Here is an 18,663-nt window from a genome sequence, read left to right on the forward strand (position 1 = left end):
GTCGCAGTTTTCCTTTAAAGAAGACTAAAGCACAAGAAAGGCAGGTATTCCCTGACTTTTCTCCCCTTCCTGAGAAGACGCATACCTCTAGGCCCTGACACAACAGATGCTTTGACAGCTCCGGATTCAAAATCTGTGAGGTATACAGGTAAAGGTTTTTCACGGAGCAGGTGAATGAGAACGGTCTTTGTGTACAGTTGGCGAAGATGTCTGCGCGATATCCCCGGACTGCCGCTATCAAAGGAGAGATGCTCGCTCGAATCACATTCAATCACTGCGACGGCATCATCTAGCATCGTCAGCCCGCTGTAGAACAGACAAGGAATAAAGCAAGAAGCATAGGCACGTACGTGCATCCAAGATCCTCACGCCGGGGACGAGGACAGGTTAGTGGAATACAGGCAACTTGGAACTTGCAGTTCTGTGTGTACATAGCATGTGTACGTCAAGTGGATGGGTCTGGAGACAGAGAAATATCGAAGAGTATGAACATTTCGAGGTACGACGGAGGTGGACTCCAAACGAAGGCCGTCGTTCTTTGGAAGAGACTCGGGACGTCCAGAACTAGGTATATAAATGCATCTGAACACCTATATCCATACAGAGTAGGAATAATATAAATTCATGTGCGTATGCAGTACGTAAGGCTCGAAACCGAGAGACACCTTGTAAGTCAGACGGCTGAAGGGAGTGCATCAGCATGAATCTTTCGTGAAACCCAACAAAATAAAACGTTTTCCACCCCCTGACTTGGTTTACACATATACCGCTTAAAGCTATAGTATACACACAACTGAAACATACCTGCGCTTGTCAGATACGTCACACAGAGTTCTCGTGGAGGAACATCATTGCTCACGGTCGCTCCAGCAGAGGTGTATTCCTCCCACACGCACAGAACATCAGATACACTCCAACAGCATAGCGATTCTCGGCTAGATATACAGCCCAGTTGACTCACTAGAGGCGCTGAGGCCTATGGTCACAGATCAGAACGAAGTCACTCGTGTCCATATATCTATGCACTGTCAAGAGACGGAGGAAACTTTCCTCACTAGGCATCATTTATCTGAGTCACTAGAGAACTCACAGGTAAAAGACAACTGTGTCGAGAGAGAACTAAAGAGGGAAAAAACAGGAGTTTGGTGATGCAGATGGTGCGGTGGAGGTATTCATAGACAGAATGATGGATAGACTAAAGATTCGACTGGTTGAAGGGCACACCTGTGGGGAGGAGGTCTGCGTACACTGCCGGTTGTCTTAACAAGGACAATGTCTAGAGACGCCGAAATAAATCCAAAGCCAGGGAAATCAAAGCTGACCGCAGGCGAGTCAAATTCAGAATCCTCTTCCTCTTCTGCCCCACGTCCCATACTGAAAAAGTGGATCTTGGTCGACTCCGGAATGACACCCGAGAGGGCCTTAGCTACTCGGCGTGCATTCCCTGGGCTATTCCTCGGACCCTGAAGGGGACAGAATATAAGAAAAGAATAGATGAGAGAATGGACCATGGCTTTACGGTCGGCAGCCTTCTGCTTCCAGAAGACTCCATCGAAAGGGAGCAGGTGCACACAGGCCTTTCGCTGAACTTGCAGGAGTCATCCACCCAGATACGCATGCACGAAAGGATGTGTGGGTATCCGTATGTGCGTGGATACCGGTGCACCGGCGTATCACTTAGGCCGGAAGACAAAGAGCAACTGCATCGTCTGCGGTCGTAGACGCCCCGGAGCCAAATGGAGAAACCTCTCTGGCGCTGACTGGAGATTTTGCCGTTGAAAACGACAACACCCAAGTGACTGAAATGACCTGCCCTAGAACCGGAGAAACGACGAGAAGAAAAAAGCGAACTATTCCAACATGAAAATGAGGGCTGAATGCCACTGATAAGCTGGGACAAGAGGCTGAAATATTGGGCGGAGAAAGACTGACAGACAACACGAGCTAGCACAAAAGCCACAAATCCATGTGCGAAAGAGCACCCATCTCACAAGGAAATATACCTAAGTACTGACATAGAAAACGAATCACATGAGTAATACCACTCACACACACACGTCTCAAATACATGCATACGGAGGTGCGTAAGAGAGGCAAACGAGAGAGATTTGGGGAAACGACATCTTTAATCTGACACACGATGCAGATGTCTCCTCTTGACACATCCGCCATGTAAGACGTTGATTATATACGGAAGGAAAGGAACGGAAGAAAAGCCTCTACTCGTGTCAGCTCCTTCACGGAGGATGGCATATATCAATGCGGTCTGTACGGCTGGGAACTTGTCTTCTGGAATATCAGCACGTCACGAGACTCAACATATCAGGACAGATCGTTATAGAGAGACAACTGCTGATACTATGCAATAAAGCAATGGCTCAACTCGTGCCACTCGGTAACAAGTGAGCCGCTCGACGACTGCAATTTTTTAGCAGTGCCGCCACCCGCGGGGAAGACTGCTGTGACGAGGAAATTTCTTCGTCGCTTCACCATCTCCGACAAATGGAGTCGTACCTTCTCCCAGCCTCTGAATTTCAATGTAGGGAGTGCCGGAGCAGATGATGACGATGGACTAGGGCTCCCACCCCCAGGGCCCCCGCTGCCTGCTGAATCCTCTTTCGCTTCAGGAGTCCCATGTTCCTCAACAGTTCTTGGAGGTATAACAGAAAGAGTTTCAGCAAACCCACAAGCCCACTGAAACGCGGAAAACTCCCTCGGTTTTACAGCGAGCTCTCCAGCTGTCCAGAAAGGGGGTAACGTGGAATGTGTCGCAGGGGCGGAGACCCGCGACGTCGCCATATTGCGGTAGAGGGATGTTTGTACTAGTCACTTTGGGTAGGCACGCTCCAGTTATGTGAAGATAAAAAAGCAAACAAATTGGAGATTGTCTGTCTTATCGCCTCAGGGAAAGAAACAAATCGTTCAACACGAAAACAAATTTCCCCTCGTAGTACCATGGGAGAACGCGCAGCAGTCCGTAGCCGGCCGCTGAATCGCAGCCACCAGGTGCGCGTGAAGTGTGAAGGAAGGAGAAGGAGCTACCAGCAAAAATTGCAAGCAACAAGGAAAGACAGCCGCTACAGGAAGCAAAAAGTTGGAACACACTCGCGTACAATCAGAGAAAGCTTGTTGCATTGCTTCTTTAACAGAAGAAAGTGATTCAGCGGTTGAGGGGGGATCAGATTCTCCTCGTTACGTTACTGTGCTGTGACTGTAGCTTGTGAGGCTTGCACGGAGAACGGCGGATGCGCGCGACCCCTCTCCAGACGTAAGCGACTCCTCAAACACCACCCAACGGGGAGCAAGGGTATTTGGCTTGTTAGGTATGAAGGCCAGATGTTATACAAGAGAAGTTCGTCTGTACGCGATTCCACTACAGAAAACTGACTTTGAACCCGTCTGAGGGGAAGCTATTCTAAGCAGATAGTTTGGCTGAAGAACGTTACTGAGTTGTTGTCTGAGACGATCCATGAATGTCCCACAGCTCGCGGGTATACGTACACACAAGACCTGTCCTCAGCGGATGTTACACCTCATCTTCCTAGGGTGGTCCCGCAACGCCATGCTTGTTGTTTCTCGACGGTGACGAGCATTGCGGAGTACGGATTACTGTTCAAATCGCGGCTATAAACACGTTCCGTCACCTGCCTCGGTGGAACGCGGGGCCAGTTGGGGCGGCAGCGGGTTCAAATTGAGTCTTCAGCTGGTCTGGGGTGCTTTCAGGAAGAACATGGCTGCCTGTGTGGTAGATCTAGGTGATCTTTGCAGAGTGTTCTCAGTTCAGTCGAGACTCCATTTGGAGTTCATCGAGCTAGCTCGAAGCCAATTACTGCACCTACTAATTCACCAAGGGATATACCTGGACCTCACACCCTACGTGCGTCTCTGTTTCTCTTGTGACCGAGACTTAACGTGGAATGTCTCAAGCAGAAAACGGGCCTCGGGCATGGCAGCGTTTGACAGAAGAAGACGTAGAAGCCCCGAGGCCGCCATCGAAATGTGGGGCCTGGCAACTGCGTGGGCCGGACCCCCTGCTGTTCGAGCTCCCCCCCTCCGGATGAGATATTGCTGACTTGGGCTTTGAAGTGCCTTCGCTCCCGGTAACTCTCAGAGATACGGTAAGGGGGACAAGGAATGGCAGGTGAACTGACTCCAACGCGGCGTGCGAGCTGCGAGCGGAGCCTGACCGGCCGAGAAGATTTCACACTCGAAAGCAGACGAAGAGTACATTTGTCCACCACTGTTTGGGGCTGGGAGCGGGGGCTCCGTTGGAAGCCCAAGTTGCTTCCTGTTGGGCGTCTGACACCAGAGCTTCCGGGGACACTTTACGCGGCGGCCGCCTTCAGAGTGCGAGACTATCAGGAACTCGCGAGACACGACATCTCCAGTTGCTCAGATACTCCTGAAAAGCGCCTCCCCCCACGGGACCAGCTCCGCTACCGGACAGCAGAAGCTGGGACAGAAAAGATTGCAGAACTTCACTGGAGACGCTCTAATTTATTTGACTATTAGTAGGGCCAGCTCTAAAAGCATCACCTCCGAGCTTGTGACGCCGGCGAGCCCCCTTTTGCCCAGGCCAAAGGTGCTGGTTAAGTAAGGAAGTGAGTTGCTTCTGGAGAATATTAGAATTACAAGGGTCGCAGTTCGGCAACCGTGGTCGGATCGGCGGTCATCTTAACCTCGTACACCCCGGGCCGGTTCCCCAGGACGGGCCCCGCGAAGAAACCGGGGGGCGTGCGCACTAGATGGTTTCGCGCTTCTAAACTGTCTTTGTGTCTCCCAGACCGTGAGGAACAGCATGCGCAGACTAGCGAACAATTCACCGTACGCCAACTCGGGCAGCCTGGGGAGAAGCAGTATCGTTCAACGCGTGGCTGACAACGCAACCTCAGAACTGCCGCAATCATAGACTTGTTCTTATCTGCGATGTCTATTCCTTGATCCACCCCGCAAGAAGGATGGCGCAAAATCCGCCCAAAGAGGCAGCAGCCGCAGAGCCGGGGAAGGATGAATTGCCTTCCAAGGTTTCGCGACTCTTCGATTTCCTCGACAAGAGCGTTACCCAACCACGTGAAGTCGTCTCGGGAGAGCAGCTGAGCAAAGACCGGGGGGGAAGTGGAAAACGAGAAACAGCGTTCAGCCTCTTTAATACTGACAGTGCAAGTACCGCTTCTGCAGCTAGGGACGATTTCGGACTGCCGAAAGCACCTGGATCCCAAACAGACTCAAAGACAGCGGCCCTAAGGAAGAAAGTTGCTGCTTTGGAGCTAATCGTGGAGGAAAAACACCAGAATCTTCTAGCGCTCAAGAAGCTCTTCGAGCAGCAGGAAGATGCAAAAAGAGAACTCAAAGAAAAGCTGGAAAAGAAATTCAGTGCCGACGTTGTAAGGTGCTGTAATCAACTGACAGTCGCAGTGCTAAGTGTTGGTTGCAGACCCATCAGAACAAGCGCTGGACCCGACAGAAATTTGTGTTCGACTCACGTCCCCGATAAGCAAATGGTTGCGCGGTTGCCGGACGCCAGGGCCTGCAGCGATGCTGCAAGGAGTAATGGTCCCTGAGAGGGCCGCACAGGGTGCAAATGTTTTCCAGCAAGAGGAGTGTATTCTGCTGATTCGTCCAGGCGAAGTACGAAGAGGCTGTCGATAGACAGCTGAAAATGGTAGACAAACTTCTTGTCGACAAGAGCGAGCTTACAAAAAAGTGTGATGCCCTCACGGAGGAGATGAAGCAGGCGGAAAAGAAATTTCAGGAGAGACTTGAGGATCAAGCTAATCAGTTCCAGAGAGAAGCTGAGCGTCAGAAACGAGCCTTGCTGAATGCTGAAAAGGTACAGTCGCCTTGCCTCAATGTAACACTTGCCAGCACTATGGTTCGGATTCCGAGAAGTCGCAACCTACCAGTGAGGGCACATAAAGTAGTTCTGAGGGGAATGCCGGCTGTCTCGCTGCCGGGCCCGGTCAACAGCGTCAGCAGGGGATCTGGCTAGAAAAGTAGTGGCCATAGGGCAGGAGACACTCCACCAGAGACACGCAAGAAGTCGTTTTCTGCTGCCAGACTAGCGACATGCGACTACTCACAGACCTCCACTGCACCAAGGCACGCAAACAGCAGTTGTCGGGGTCATCAGTTCCAGTTTCTTGAGGGGCAACACGCAAAGCACGACGCGGTTCCCCCCATACCGCAGCAGTTGCTAGGCCAGATTCTTGAACCGTGTCTGTGTGGCGATATCTGTCTTCACAATTGGAGGCTGAGGAAACTCGCCAGGCCAGCTGCCCCTTCCCTGCTTGGATGAAAGCATTCTCCACTCAAAATCCGCCTAGGGTGCACTGAACTCAACTACCGACACTTGAAAAGAAGCTTCGCAAAACGGCGTAGAGCAAGTTTTGAGGCACAGGTGCTCTTCCGAACAAGTCTGCGGGACGTACAGTGCACCGTCAGCGGTACCGCTTCGTGGCGTGTGATTCAGTCCAGGAGGGAGGCATGGCAGAGAGAAAAGTCACAGGAGATAAAGGAACTAACGATTAAAGGGCTCGAACCAGAAATCCAGCGACTGATGGACCGTCACAGGGACGAGAAAAGGAAGATGCACGAGAAAATGCAACGTGCGCTTGAGGAAGTAAGAGGGGTGGCCCCTGTGGATGTACTTGGCTCTTCGCGAAGGCTCGCTTGCTTGAAGCCATACAAGCACCGCGTCCGCCTGCATCGGTCCCTTCACCACCGACACTCTGGAAAGAGCGTGTCGGTGCAGGAGAGATCCATCTTGTTCGTTCACGCCTTCGCCTGGCTTAGCCCCACCCTACCCGGCTGAGGAGTTGGTAGAAACAGGGGTGTAGAGGTCGTGTTCGCGCCGGGCGGGAGCTCCTGGCTTCTAAACTGGAGTCGAGTCTGCAGTGTGCGAGCTCGCGGCAGACATCAAGCACCGAACCGTCGGCGCTGCGTAGACGGTACGGCGGTGCCGGAGTCCGCTGAAAGCGGGCGGCAGCTGGGACCGGTACATCTGCCACGAGAGCATAAGGCAGCAGATGCTTTGCAGCGTGCTTCGCTGATGATTCCGATTGTGATAACCACCGCAGCTACAAGGTGAATCGCAAGACAAAATCCTCCAACTTAAAGAGAATATGGCTCGAGAGCAGGACGATATTCTTGAAAGAGAACGAGCACATCATCGGAGGCTAATGCGAGAACAGCACGAGCAATTTGAACAGGAAGTAAGGGCCAAGAGGCACCGCTCCCAAGTCTCTCATCTTCGGGTGCTCGGTCTGCCCTCCGACTCGCTGTAGGTGTAACGAGATTCTCTTACAGTAATAGCTAGTACGAGCGAGTACTCCGAAGTTTATGGCGCTCTCACCGTGGTCCGGGCGCTGCCCCATGCCGAGAAACACAAAAGCGTTGCCACGCCCACGTAAGCACTGCCGTGCGCACTTGAAGGCTTGAACCTAGTCAGGTCATGGTTGTGGAATGATCTGCCTAAGTGTTCAACTATCTTCTCTGCTGAGGATGTCACTGTAAGCTCAGGGAAGAAAGAGAAAGTCACCTAGCTGCTGTAGCCGAGGTAGAGAGAAAATGGGAAGCTCAGAAACAAAAGGACATTGCGGCTTTCGACGAACAGATTCAGTAAGAGTCTGCGGGTGCAAACGGGCACCGACACTGATAACTGGTGCACTGGCAGATGCACAGGTGGTCTACCCTCAGCGGCAGCAAAAACCACTGCGTGCCCTTCCTCCATGTTGTACCTCCCTGGAACATTGCGTCTTCCGGGCTTCATTATTCAGAGGCGGACAACCTCCCAAGAGCAGAAATTCTTGGCTCTCTCGGTAGCGACCTAGCCTTTCAGAGAGATACCGACAGCATGGATTGATTTTGGCAGCATAGGGAATGCGTGGGGTTGGTGAGGACGGATGCCTAAGATGCTACACTATGTGGACTCTATATGAGTATTCTCACCCAGGGCGGCGGTTGAGCAGGAGAGAAGTCGAGCCCGGGAACAACTTGAGCAAGTGTCCCACGACATTGATACTCTTCGTCAACACCATGCCGCAGAGATTGCACAGAAGCTCGAGGAGATGAAAGCGAATGATGCAGAGTGGGAGGAGAAACTAGCAGAAAAAGTGGAAGCTGAAACACGTAGAAGACTGGAAGCGATCAAAGCAGACCTCGCAGAAGAGCGTGACAGGTGATAAGGCGAAACTTGGGCATGCATGTTTTGTCGCGAATCAGAACATCAACCACCCAGTCTGCCCTGCATGGAGACGAAGGTCTGTTGTTTTCGGCGACGCCCGCTGACCCTCTCGGCGGCTGCACTGCCGATTGACGCTACAGGCTGCTCCGCCTGCTGTACTAGAGCAGAGGAGAGAAACTTGGAGAAAAACCGTTATTACGCATTGACTTGGCGACTATGTCAGGCAGCTTGATGCAGTCATCGAGAAAATGGGAAGAGAGCAATTACAACTTCACCAACAGAACAAGAAGAAAATTGATGAGGCTGTAGCCCACGTGCGCACTGAGTCCGAGGCTCGACTCAAAGAATCTGCGAACAAGAACTCCAAGCTTCTTCAAGATATAGAAGTAAGGTAACTGCTTGCGTAGCTCTTCCCTTTTCCAGCTTGCGCACCTTGACGCAGAGCTGAAAGGAAAACGGGTGAACCACAAGATCGATTCTGTCATCGGAACTAGGACTTTCTCCTGGGTGCCACTGCGTCTTTCATTAACACTCATACTGTTGTTTACGAGAAGAGAACACAAGACTAGGGACATACTTCAGACTGTTTGTCACAACGCCTGTGCTCGCAATTCCATCAGCCTACATTCAGCTCTACTGCCACGTCATCCACAGTTAGATATCTGCAATTCGCACCAAGTCTTTAGGCATCCAGATGCACATTCAGTCAAACCAACACGACAAGAAGGAAGGTGTTTTCGAGACGGTGCAGCGGATTAGCGCCAGCGCCGGACTAAAGGCACCACACAGGAAGAATACCCAAGCAGCCTCGCATCAGCACGGGGAACAGGGAACTCGCTAGGCACGCAACGGCAGATCGGGTACGGAGACGGAATGTTCCTTGCTCCCTGACACTGGGGCGTAGCAGCTCAAAAAAGTTGACAATCGCAACTTGGTGCGTCAAGTATCCTACACGTATACCGAATACAGTCTGAAGCAGTCAGTGCGCTGCTCGATACAGATCATCTAAAGAGTATGTTGGACATTCAAAGAATTGGTCGTCAACATGTTCGTCTACTGCAGTTAACGTCTGAGGAAGATGAAGCTGTGAAAACTCGGCGACAAGAAACTAGTGCTGTCTGTCGCTGCACTCCGGGGCAGAGCGGTGCTGGTCTGGCTCTTCGCAGGTGAAGCAGAAAGAGGTCGAGGCCTTAGAGAAACGAGTCGCTCATCTAGAGACGGTAAACACAGAGAGACATGACAAGATTATCGACTACGAAACAAAGCTGGAGGAGCAAATGCAACACACAAAGGTAAAGAGGCGGAGGCGAGTCGGGGTTGAAGATAAGGAACTGCTACCTTCTTCCTCGTCGTAGTTCGGTTTTTCATCCATCACAGAATTGTCGACCAGGGGCTCACCGGGGTCGTATCCTGAGTTAGGAGGGCATTCCTCCCTGAGACTAGTAGGAGCCCGGCCCCGCTAGGTTTTTCCGCAGCGCTTTCTGAGAAGTCCGTGTCGACTTTACACGATAATAGTACTGTTAGGCGTCCTGATAAGGGTGACAACTATTCGGACGACGCAGGCACCGTGCTCCGTGTCCGACTTTACTACTTGAACTATACGGATCTTTCACCCCACTCAACTTTCGTTAGATTCTTGCCCCAAGCTGTACATTGCTGAAAACTTTTCTTCCGACCTGGTTGCATTATTCTTCTTCATTCAGCACACCCGACCACGTGCTCCACATGCGGAAGCCGGGGGGCTTGTTAGGGATGATTCCTACAAATTGAGAAGGGCGGGGCCTGGGAGCACATGCTAGGGGGCACAACTGAGAAGTTCTGTGGTCTAGAAGAAAATGCTCTGCTGCGTCTTCATCTGAATGATAATGCAGGCTCTCCTTGAAGAAAAGGACAATGAGTGTAGGAAACTAAACGGCCTTCTCAAAGAACAACAAGAGGCAAGCATCAGCCGAGAAGAGAAGGCCTAGCTCGAAGACAGTGGAACACGCTTTCTCTATCGTACTTCGATTTGATCCCGACCTTGCGGTGCAACTATCCATTGCATCAGGAAAGGTCGTGGAAGCTTCGTCTGAGCCGTTTACCTCAGTACGAATACTCTTCCTCTGAACATCCGTCCTTAACAGTCAGCATGAGGCAGGCAAAACGCGTACATCGATACCAGCCATTGGACATCATAGGGTCTTTCCATCAGTTTCGGTTTATTGTGTACTTGAGAATATACCGGCCAATGTAGGCTGAATTCACGGTTGTTACCGGGATCGAAGTGTTTGCAAGCGCTGTTGTTTGGACGGGCGATAGACCGTGGCGTTTTGGAAGCGACATGACTGGTTTTTGCCTTCCAGGCCTTTGCGACTGAAGTAAAGAAACAAGAAGAGAAACTGCTGGATCTATCAAAGCAACTTGAGAACTCGCGTCAGCTGACGGAAAAGGTGAAGGAAGAAAATGAGAAGCAACTCGAAGCTATCGAGGTCAAAGTGAAACAAGCCCTGTGGGCGAAAGACGATACCATACGGGAATTACGAGAAGAAATGGCTGCACTGGAAACAAAGGTATAGCTGTCTCCATTTTCTTCTGTGTGAACTTCCCCTCGTGCCATCATCTAATGACGTTTTTACGTAGACAGGTTAGCACCCTGCTGAGCAAGATGACGACAGTACCAGACAACACCACTTAGACGGAATCTCGGAACATACTGGGCAGCGTTTGTTCACTCGCGCAAAGAGCGACGAGGCAGGCTCCATAGGGACAACTTGGCTCATGGTGGAGCAACACCTCTTTGAACAAAGCAAGGTGAAACCGGGGTATAGTGACACCCCGCGTCTCACTCGGGTTGTGTCTTTTGTTCCCTTCGGACAGAGCGTTGAGGGGAAAAAATAGCTTGCACATTGTAGATGCCATACGATTATTACCACGCAAGTTTCAGTGACTTGCAAAGTCGGCGCAGCCAACAATCAAGGGAGTTCACCGGCTCACCCAAGCGTAAATCTCCGTGACATCATGCCGTGCCAGTGCACTCCTGTCCTGACAACTTTGTCGATTAGGGGAACACGCATGGTGGACTCTGTCCTTTGTTCTTTATACCGTTTCGAGTCACATATGTGGTTTTCTCGTGTCCCAGGTGGATTATTTCCGAGATATGCTGCGAAAGAAAAGAGAAGATGAGCTACGACCCCCGTCATCTCACCTTCAAAGCATTGAAGGGGAAAAGACAACTTCCGCCTCTCTACAGAGCTTGGATGTTTCAGAGCGCCCAGGGAGCGGCGAGGACCTTACCCATCCCCACCAAGCAAAACATTCCAATGAAAAGCCCCCACCTCATATCTCTAATACACATACTACCGCCGCCTCGAGAAAACCTAGACCTTCGACCAGAAAACTTATCAGCGCCACTTGTTCTAAGGGACACTAAGCAATCCCCACGAATGTTAGTGTTTTCCTGCATGGAGAAAAGTATCCGTCGCACATGTTGTGTCAGTTTGTAGGGGCCTTTGAAAAAGAAGGCTTGCGTGCCAGGTGTCACCCACTTCCTCGTCTGTGGTTCTGCTTGATCACGTTCTAAGCTTTGCTCTACTTCGCTTCCCGGTCAGGTGAGTGGCTCATGTCTCCGATCGCCAGGCCACCAAACTCAGAAATAACTGAGGAGTCATCCTCGAGAGTCAACTCTTGCTTGCCTGGAGCGGCATGTCCGTCCATCCCAGGAAGACTCCTTTTCTTCCCGACCCCGGACAGAGCAGACCCGTTTGAAGATCAAGAGAGAGCACTAGTAATTACAATAGTCTCAAAATCGTTAGCATCACAGAAAACTGATAACGTCTGAATTCTTCATTCTCTGCAAAAGCTCCTGGACCAACAGTGAAGTTTTAGCTCAACCTCAGACCAGCAGACGGTCGACAACCGTACTCCACACCAACACGCGGCAGATAACACTTCTTATAGCAAGGGGAGGCACGGAAGGAAGTCTCGGCACTCGGAGAGTGCCTCCCTACTTTCCAACCGTTCTTCACCAACGCTCTTCGCGTGAGCGGAGCACGGACTTTTAAGACATCTGAAGTTTGTCCTGTCTTTTGACCGAACGAGACCTTGTGTCACCCACACATAAACGAAACGTAAATCGGACATCACGAGAACACTAGGAAGCGAGGTAGGTTTGAAGCGATCCTAAATCGAAGACTTAGCGAACGCATGAAGAGACTCCAAAGCAACAACACGCCTGAGCGTGTCTTGCTACTACGCAACAAAGATAATATAGAGAACGAAGAAAAGGGCGATCAGGAGAAAACCGAGAGACTGCAGCCTCTGCTGTTCTTCTGTAAACAGGCCCACATCCACACCGAAGAGATGGGATAAAGAACAAGGGGAAACATATACACAGTAACCGAAGTCGAACAGTGATTTGCAACTCCCCGGGAGGACATCTGCAGTACATGTACGTGTAAGCCGCACGGGACAGGAAATAGCGATATATAATACTATCTTCTACTCAGCAGTTGATGTGCGCACTGGTCAGCATAAGCCTTGACCACGAAATCCAGTGCGTGCATTGTTCTGTCATCCCAGTAAACCAGTCCTCGGGCTACTAAAAGTCGCTTCTACAGCGGCGTAGACGGATACGAGGGATCCAAGCTAAGCAAACAGGGCGAGCAAACGAAATCTTGGAGAGACAAGGCGTATATGACTATCACCAAATTAGATGTGCACCACCTCCAAGTCCAGTGCGTATGAGTCCTCAAGAAGACTTCATTACCTATGCGCACGAAATACCCACGTACACCGGCAGACAGCCTCCACTGAAGTAAACGATACAGCTACCTATCTATCCACCTCGACATGTACATATATTCCCAGTATAGGAGGGGTAAGTATAGAGGCTGGACACACATGAGTTTAGGTGTATATATCAAGGCGGATACAGTTAGATGTGTTACCTGTGAGCTGTTGTTCGTGGCGGTTCAGACCACCCCGTCTAATCCCACCGCTGCCTGCGGCGGCCCCTGGTGGCATAAAGAGCCAGTCAAAGGGAGTAGATGGAACAGAAGACGCTCGAAAACCTCCACTCCCCCATGTTACTCCGAGACCAAAGAAAGGAAAAAGACTAAACGAAAAGCTCGGACCCTGAGGCCAAGAAAAAACGGAAAGAGCGAAAAACAAGAACAACAGACATATGCGTAGTACCGTTTCATTCTGTAACTGTCGTTAAGAGAAGACTATCGCGCTAGACGATGGAGCCTCCCCTAAACGAATACAGGTGGGGGAACACGCCCTCATTTGTCACTTTGATTGGTAAGAATACACAGCATGGAATGAGAAAAACGTCTCTCCTAGGCCTACAGAGCGCGACAGTCATGAAAACCAGAACAACAACACTTACTGATCCACCCGAAAATAAGCCGCCGGCAAAATCTGAGCGTGAGGTCGCTGATGACGATGAAGACGGCTGCGGCTCAGTACGTTCTGCCCGAGGTCTTTCTGGGGTGGGCCCAGTGCTTCCTGACCTAAGCATTGTCAAGACAAGAAAAGCATCAAGGGCTTCTATCCAGCCTGTAAAATTTCACCTTGAGCGGGCGGCTTGGAAGAAGATAAGAAGACACCTATACGTCTTCGTAGTAAGGACACAACATCCGATGGCTGCATGCAATGAAGAAAAGCAGTGAAGGAATCAACATCCCTGCAGTAAGAGAGCTACCACTACGTGACCTCGAGAACGTCACCCTTTTTACATACACACATGCACGATACTGCATATGTCTTGGAGGTTCTGTACCAGATAAAGCACGTAGGCTCGCTCCACACGAAAAAAGAGACACAAACAGCTACACGACCCCTGGGCGACAGCTGAAAAGGCGAAAACCGCTCCATGTTGTCTGAACACTGCATGATACCTGTCCTGTGCAGTCTGAATATACACCTACGTTTACGTCTGACAACGGAAGTAGGCAGATGGCACGAAACCAGACACGGGAGGGAAAAGAAAATAAAAAAACACAGAACGAGGTTGGCGAGCTTCAAGTCTGCTTGTAAACCACGAAGGTTCGAGAGCTGAAATAGATGGAAGTACGTAGACAACGAGACGCATACACATCCTGGAAGACGCAGGACCGTAAGGAGAGAAAAGCGGAGAGAAAGACGGGAGTAAAGAGAGGACGGGAAGACGAAGAAGAGAAGAAGATTCTCACGATGATGAGGCAGACGCGGAGCCGCCTCCTTTCCCAGCCTTTTCTGGATCTTCATCACCGTCATGCGGATGACTTTCGCCTCCACGTCCATAGATTGGAATGACATTCTTCGTTGTGGTGTATCCCTTACATACGGGACATTCATTGGCGCCCCGTTGCAGCCACGCATGCAAACACCTCCAACAGAACTATACGAAGAGCAAACAAGAAGACGGCAAGCCACCAAAGAAGACAAGAAGTGGCTTTAGAACAGAGAACTTGAATCCCAATAGCATCTCAGGATGGGGAGAAAAGCAAGTCTCGTCTCCTATCTCCCCTGTCTATTCACGAGAACAGACATGGAGGGCAGGCCAAGAGACTCGCTTTTCTTCCTATCCTGCCACTACTACTAATAGACTTCCTAGGAAGAATGTAAGACACCCCGCCATATACCGTTTGCTCAAAAGAAAGCGTATCCTAACATATACATAGCTAAGTACAGAAGTTAAGAGTAGGTGGACTACCCATCAACAATACACGGTGCAAGAGCAACCAAAGTACATTCAGTTTACCTAAAGACGCACATACAGGAAAAGCAGAACGAACGAAAGCACGTCAGTTAGGGTGCTGCTACTGTCACCAATACATACGTCCCCACACATGTACAAAATGCCCTAGTGTAAGTACACTCGTACAGAGAGATAAGCGCCATCTGCGCTACCAGTCGGCTTCGAAGCACGAGACACACACAACGTAGAAAATCCATGGTACTCGCGCCTCCCTCCCCCACACCGTTAGACACAGACTAGGATGAAAATGAATTACTAGCAAAGGAATGCTGAAGGACGGAATGAAGAAAGAAGCAAGAAAGACTTCTGTCGACTTACAAGATGTCCGCACCGCGTCACGACAGGATCTGTAGCTTCATCAAAGCAGATGTTACAGTCAAATCTTGTCATAGTACTTGCATTATTGGCTCTAGTGGTTGAACTACTAGTCGCCGTCTTTTGACTACTGGAAGCCTTATTGTTACTACTACTAGTACTACTACTACTACTACAACCATCAGATGTACTGATTGGTCCTCCTCGTCCTCTCCCTGTTTCTGCCGTGAATGAAGATGATGACGGAGATTCTCCGCGTAGAACTGTAGAGTTCTCCGCGCCTGACTCTCGAGTTCTCTTGCACGAGCTTTCTTGTGTAGAAGAGCGATGAACGTCTCCTCCTTCACCGGCCGCCCGTGGAGAGGGTGTTCTCGTTTTCTTCGAGTAGACAATACTGTAAGATGTAGGTCTTAGAGAGTCTGAGGAGGGGACATGGACTAACGGAGATATTTCTTCTGCGACTTGTCCGCCACGATCATGGCTAGAGCAGGAAGAAGCAGACGCAGTCGACAGTGGTGATGGCGGTTGTAAAGTCTGCTGCTCTTCTCTCGCATGTGACGAAGACTCTTCAGACGATGACGAGGGAAGCGAAGAAGAAGGGAAGGGAGATGGAGAAACCGGTGGCGTTGAAATCACGGCATGATTATGTACAACTGTGGGGGCATGAGCAGAGACACCTGAAGAAGATGCTAGTGATGAGGGGGCCTCTGCTGAATGGTGAGTATCAGATGTCTCGATGCCCCCGGAGTATGCCCTTTGTTCATCTCCTCCTCCTTCTTCTTCTGACTTTTTCTTCACTACCCCATTACTAAAACCAGCACACTCTTTAGACTCTCCTTGGGCTTGTCCCTCATCAATCGTCCCCCCTTGTTCACCTTCATCCGTACCGTCGCCGCCTACGCTTTGAGGAAATGACGCACTATCCTCTTGCTTGACTTCTCCGTCATCAGGAGAAGGCGAAGGGGAAGAAGAGCAGCCGTGTTCTTTCTCATCAGCTGTTAAGAGACGGTTAGAAGAGGCAGTAGGAATGTCGGAGCAGATGGGAGAAGAGAGGGGTGAGCTATCATCTTTGTTAGAAGAGGAATCTGAAGATCGTTGTGAAGAACTCGGTTGCGACGAAGAGGAAGAAAGAGCGTCGACAGGAAGCGCAGAAGATGGCAGAGAAGATGCTGAGGATGGTAAAAGCCCCTCCTTACTAGGGGGTGAGGAAAGAGAAGAAGAGGAACTCTCCATCGTTCTCCTCTTCTCTTCTTACGAGAAAAGGAAGCTCAGCGAGGATGACAAACCCAAGTTTCACGAACTGATCGCTTGAAAGGCATCCAGACATCTAGCAGCTCAAAGCAAAGACACCTTTCCGGGCAGTGACCGAAGGAGTCGTGGGTATGACGTGTACTTGGTTAGACAGCCATGTAAGAGAAGAACGTGTAAGCTTTCTCCGAGAGGAAGAGAAGTTTTACATCTCCTCCTCCAGCCATTTCCCAGGCCAGGCAGGAGCGAACGCAACGGAAGAAGTGGTTGAGCAAAACGGAAGGGACGCCTCTCGTAAAAAGGATAAGCCTATCCTCGAACGAAAAACCAAACAGTCAAGCAGCACGAGCCCTATGGTCTTGTTTCAATCATCTTGTCTGACAGAACGACACACTCCTCTCTCAACTTCTTTGCCCAGTGTCTATTGAGGAAAGGGCACAAAGAGGAGAAAAGCGTAAGTCACAGAGCGCCTCCCTTTCACTTAGCGACGGAAAAAGATCCGACTGAGAATCAGTGAGTCCTTGGAAGTACAAAAGTTTGACTTGGATAACTGAAGTGGGAAGGGTCTCCAGCCGCATCACCATCTTAGACTGGAATGTACATACACCCTATGTGTGACGCAGAGATGGGTAAACAGATGGAATGAACCATCTTCTATTCGTGTTGCTCCTGAACGCTCGAGGAAGCGGAGAAACAAAGCATGAGCCTCTGCAACAGCTGCTTAGGAGAAACTTCGGAATACCCCCCTCCCAGACCCTTCAACCTCCTCTCTACACTCGGGAAAAAAGTAGAGAAGAAGCTCAGAAGGAGGCATAGCAGCAAATGAAATATGAAAAAATTCTCAAACACCCACCAAAATGAAGCTCATTGACCTACCCTAGAGAGAAAATCGCAGAAAGGCCAAACAGCGTGCGTGCCCGTTATCTTCCTTCGCCGGAGGCCTTCGCTGGCGGCTGTATGTTTCGCTGAGCGATCGAGACATAACCAGCGGGTCTTTACGCCAGCTAGGGATGGAATCCAGACTCAAGTACTCTTCTGTGAAAGGTATTGGCATTTCAGAATCCCTTCCCAGGTCTGTGTTCAAGTAAACAGACCGTAGAAAATAAAACAAAGTCTCCCTTTGAGAAAGGGACAAACCGCAGGGGAGGGATTGCGAGCTTTCGTGTGTTCGCTTGCGTGACTTTACACACGGAAGGTCCAGATGCAACGAGGTTACGAACAAGACAACTACGAAGTAAATCTCTCTATATAACGCATGGCAACGATACTCGTGTCTACGCATTATCTAAAGCAGAAACTTGGATATATATTTACATGTGTGGCCACACATTGATGCCATCATATACCGGGGAACAAGTGAAATGGCTATGCACATACATCTATTGGCACAAGCCTCCGTACATGACCGCGTACAGTGCTGCTGTATCGATCTGGACATAGCATTGGTGATGTCTCATTTTGCGCGGCCGCCTCTACAGCAGCTGGCGGCTCTCTACGCTAAGGTTCGTCAGTGCCTCAAATTGTGATGACGGCTTGTTCGGGGAGCGCTACACTACACGAACACTTTCACTGTGACTTCGCAAACGAGAACACAGCACTCCCTGGTGTCGGGACGGCGAGAGCCCCCGCGCACGCTCCTGAACTCCCTGTGGTCCACGAGAGCGTAGAGCTCGACTCCCGTGCAAGTGACACGTAACTGCTTCTCTGTTTTCACAGGCACAGTATGAGTAAGTACCTGGCTTGTAGTAATCTTCTTCCCAGTCTTTTGCCTGCGCATGGCGTCTCTGGCGTCAGCGCAGAAGGCCCGCTCCCCGCGGCACACCCGCTGTACACCTTCCATCTGCCTACTACGTCGAGCGTCTTCCCGGCACCGTACCATCTATCACGGCAGCGGGCGTCTCGAAATCACTACGCGCTATCGAGCTCTTGCTCGTAGGGGCAGCACTTCTAGCTGGCCCTGCCACGGCGTCCCTGTTGCACGTGACAGGCCTACTACTAGCAGACTGAACCCTGGCGCCTTCACGGGCATGGTACTACTCATCGATCCCTCTAGAGATGCTGGCGCTACGGCAAGGAAGGATAAATCTTTGTTGAGGATTATAGGAGAGGGAGTAAACCTTGTTTCTCTCCTAATGTTTCACTTGCACCCTAAGTTCACGCTGCCTAAAAGAGGATTCCCTACAGGAAGATTCGAACT

At 50.6% G+C, this 18,663-nt stretch overlaps 3 protein-coding genes across 3 annotated transcripts in view; 1 reads left to right on the plus strand and 2 right to left on the minus strand.

Moving 5' to 3' along the window:
- Positions 1-3,144, minus strand: part of CSUI_002477 (nuclear factor nf4) — a 7,348-nt gene extending 4,204 nt beyond the window's left edge. Inside the window, exons 1-3 of the mRNA XM_068062677.1 lie at positions 2,515-3,144; positions 1,225-1,463; positions 86-306 (exon numbers count right to left, since the gene is read on the minus strand). Coding sequence (XP_067925350.1) covers positions 86-306; positions 1,225-1,463; positions 2,515-2,799 — 745 coding nt within the window. The 5' untranslated portion in view covers positions 2,800-3,144. The remainder of the gene's footprint in view (positions 1-85; positions 307-1,224; positions 1,464-2,514) is intronic.
- Positions 3,145-4,844: 1,700 nt separating this feature from the next.
- CSUI_002478 (5-azacytidine induced protein 1) lies at positions 4,845-8,577 on the plus strand (the record flags this gene model as incomplete). Its single annotated transcript, XM_068062678.1, has 7 exons — positions 4,845-5,384; positions 5,624-5,830; positions 6,470-6,694; positions 7,077-7,253; positions 7,514-7,617; positions 7,952-8,176; positions 8,406-8,577. The coding sequence occupies exons 1-7, from the start codon at positions 4,959-4,961 to the stop codon at positions 8,575-8,577; spliced, it is 1,536 nt and encodes a 511-aa protein (XP_067925351.1). The 5' UTR covers positions 4,845-4,958.
- A 3,726-nt stretch (positions 8,578-12,303) lies between these two features.
- On the minus strand, positions 12,304-17,478 carry CSUI_002479 (zinc c3hc4 type (ring finger) domain-containing protein). The gene is made up of 5 exons (XM_068062679.1): positions 15,222-17,478; positions 14,356-14,543; positions 13,551-13,674; positions 13,108-13,294; positions 12,304-12,489 (listed from the first exon to the last, which is right to left on the minus strand). Exons 1-5 carry the CDS (start codon positions 16,449-16,451, stop codon positions 12,410-12,412), a joined length of 1,809 nt encoding a protein of 602 aa, XP_067925352.1. The 5' UTR covers positions 16,452-17,478; the 3' UTR covers positions 12,304-12,409.
- Positions 17,479-18,663: the final 1,185 nt, after the last annotated feature.

Source organism: Cystoisospora suis (assembly GCF_002600585.1).
Source record: "Cystoisospora suis strain Wien I chromosome Unknown contig_1042, whole genome shotgun sequence".
NCBI lineage: Eukaryota > Apicomplexa > Conoidasida > Eucoccidiorida > Sarcocystidae > Cystoisospora > Cystoisospora suis.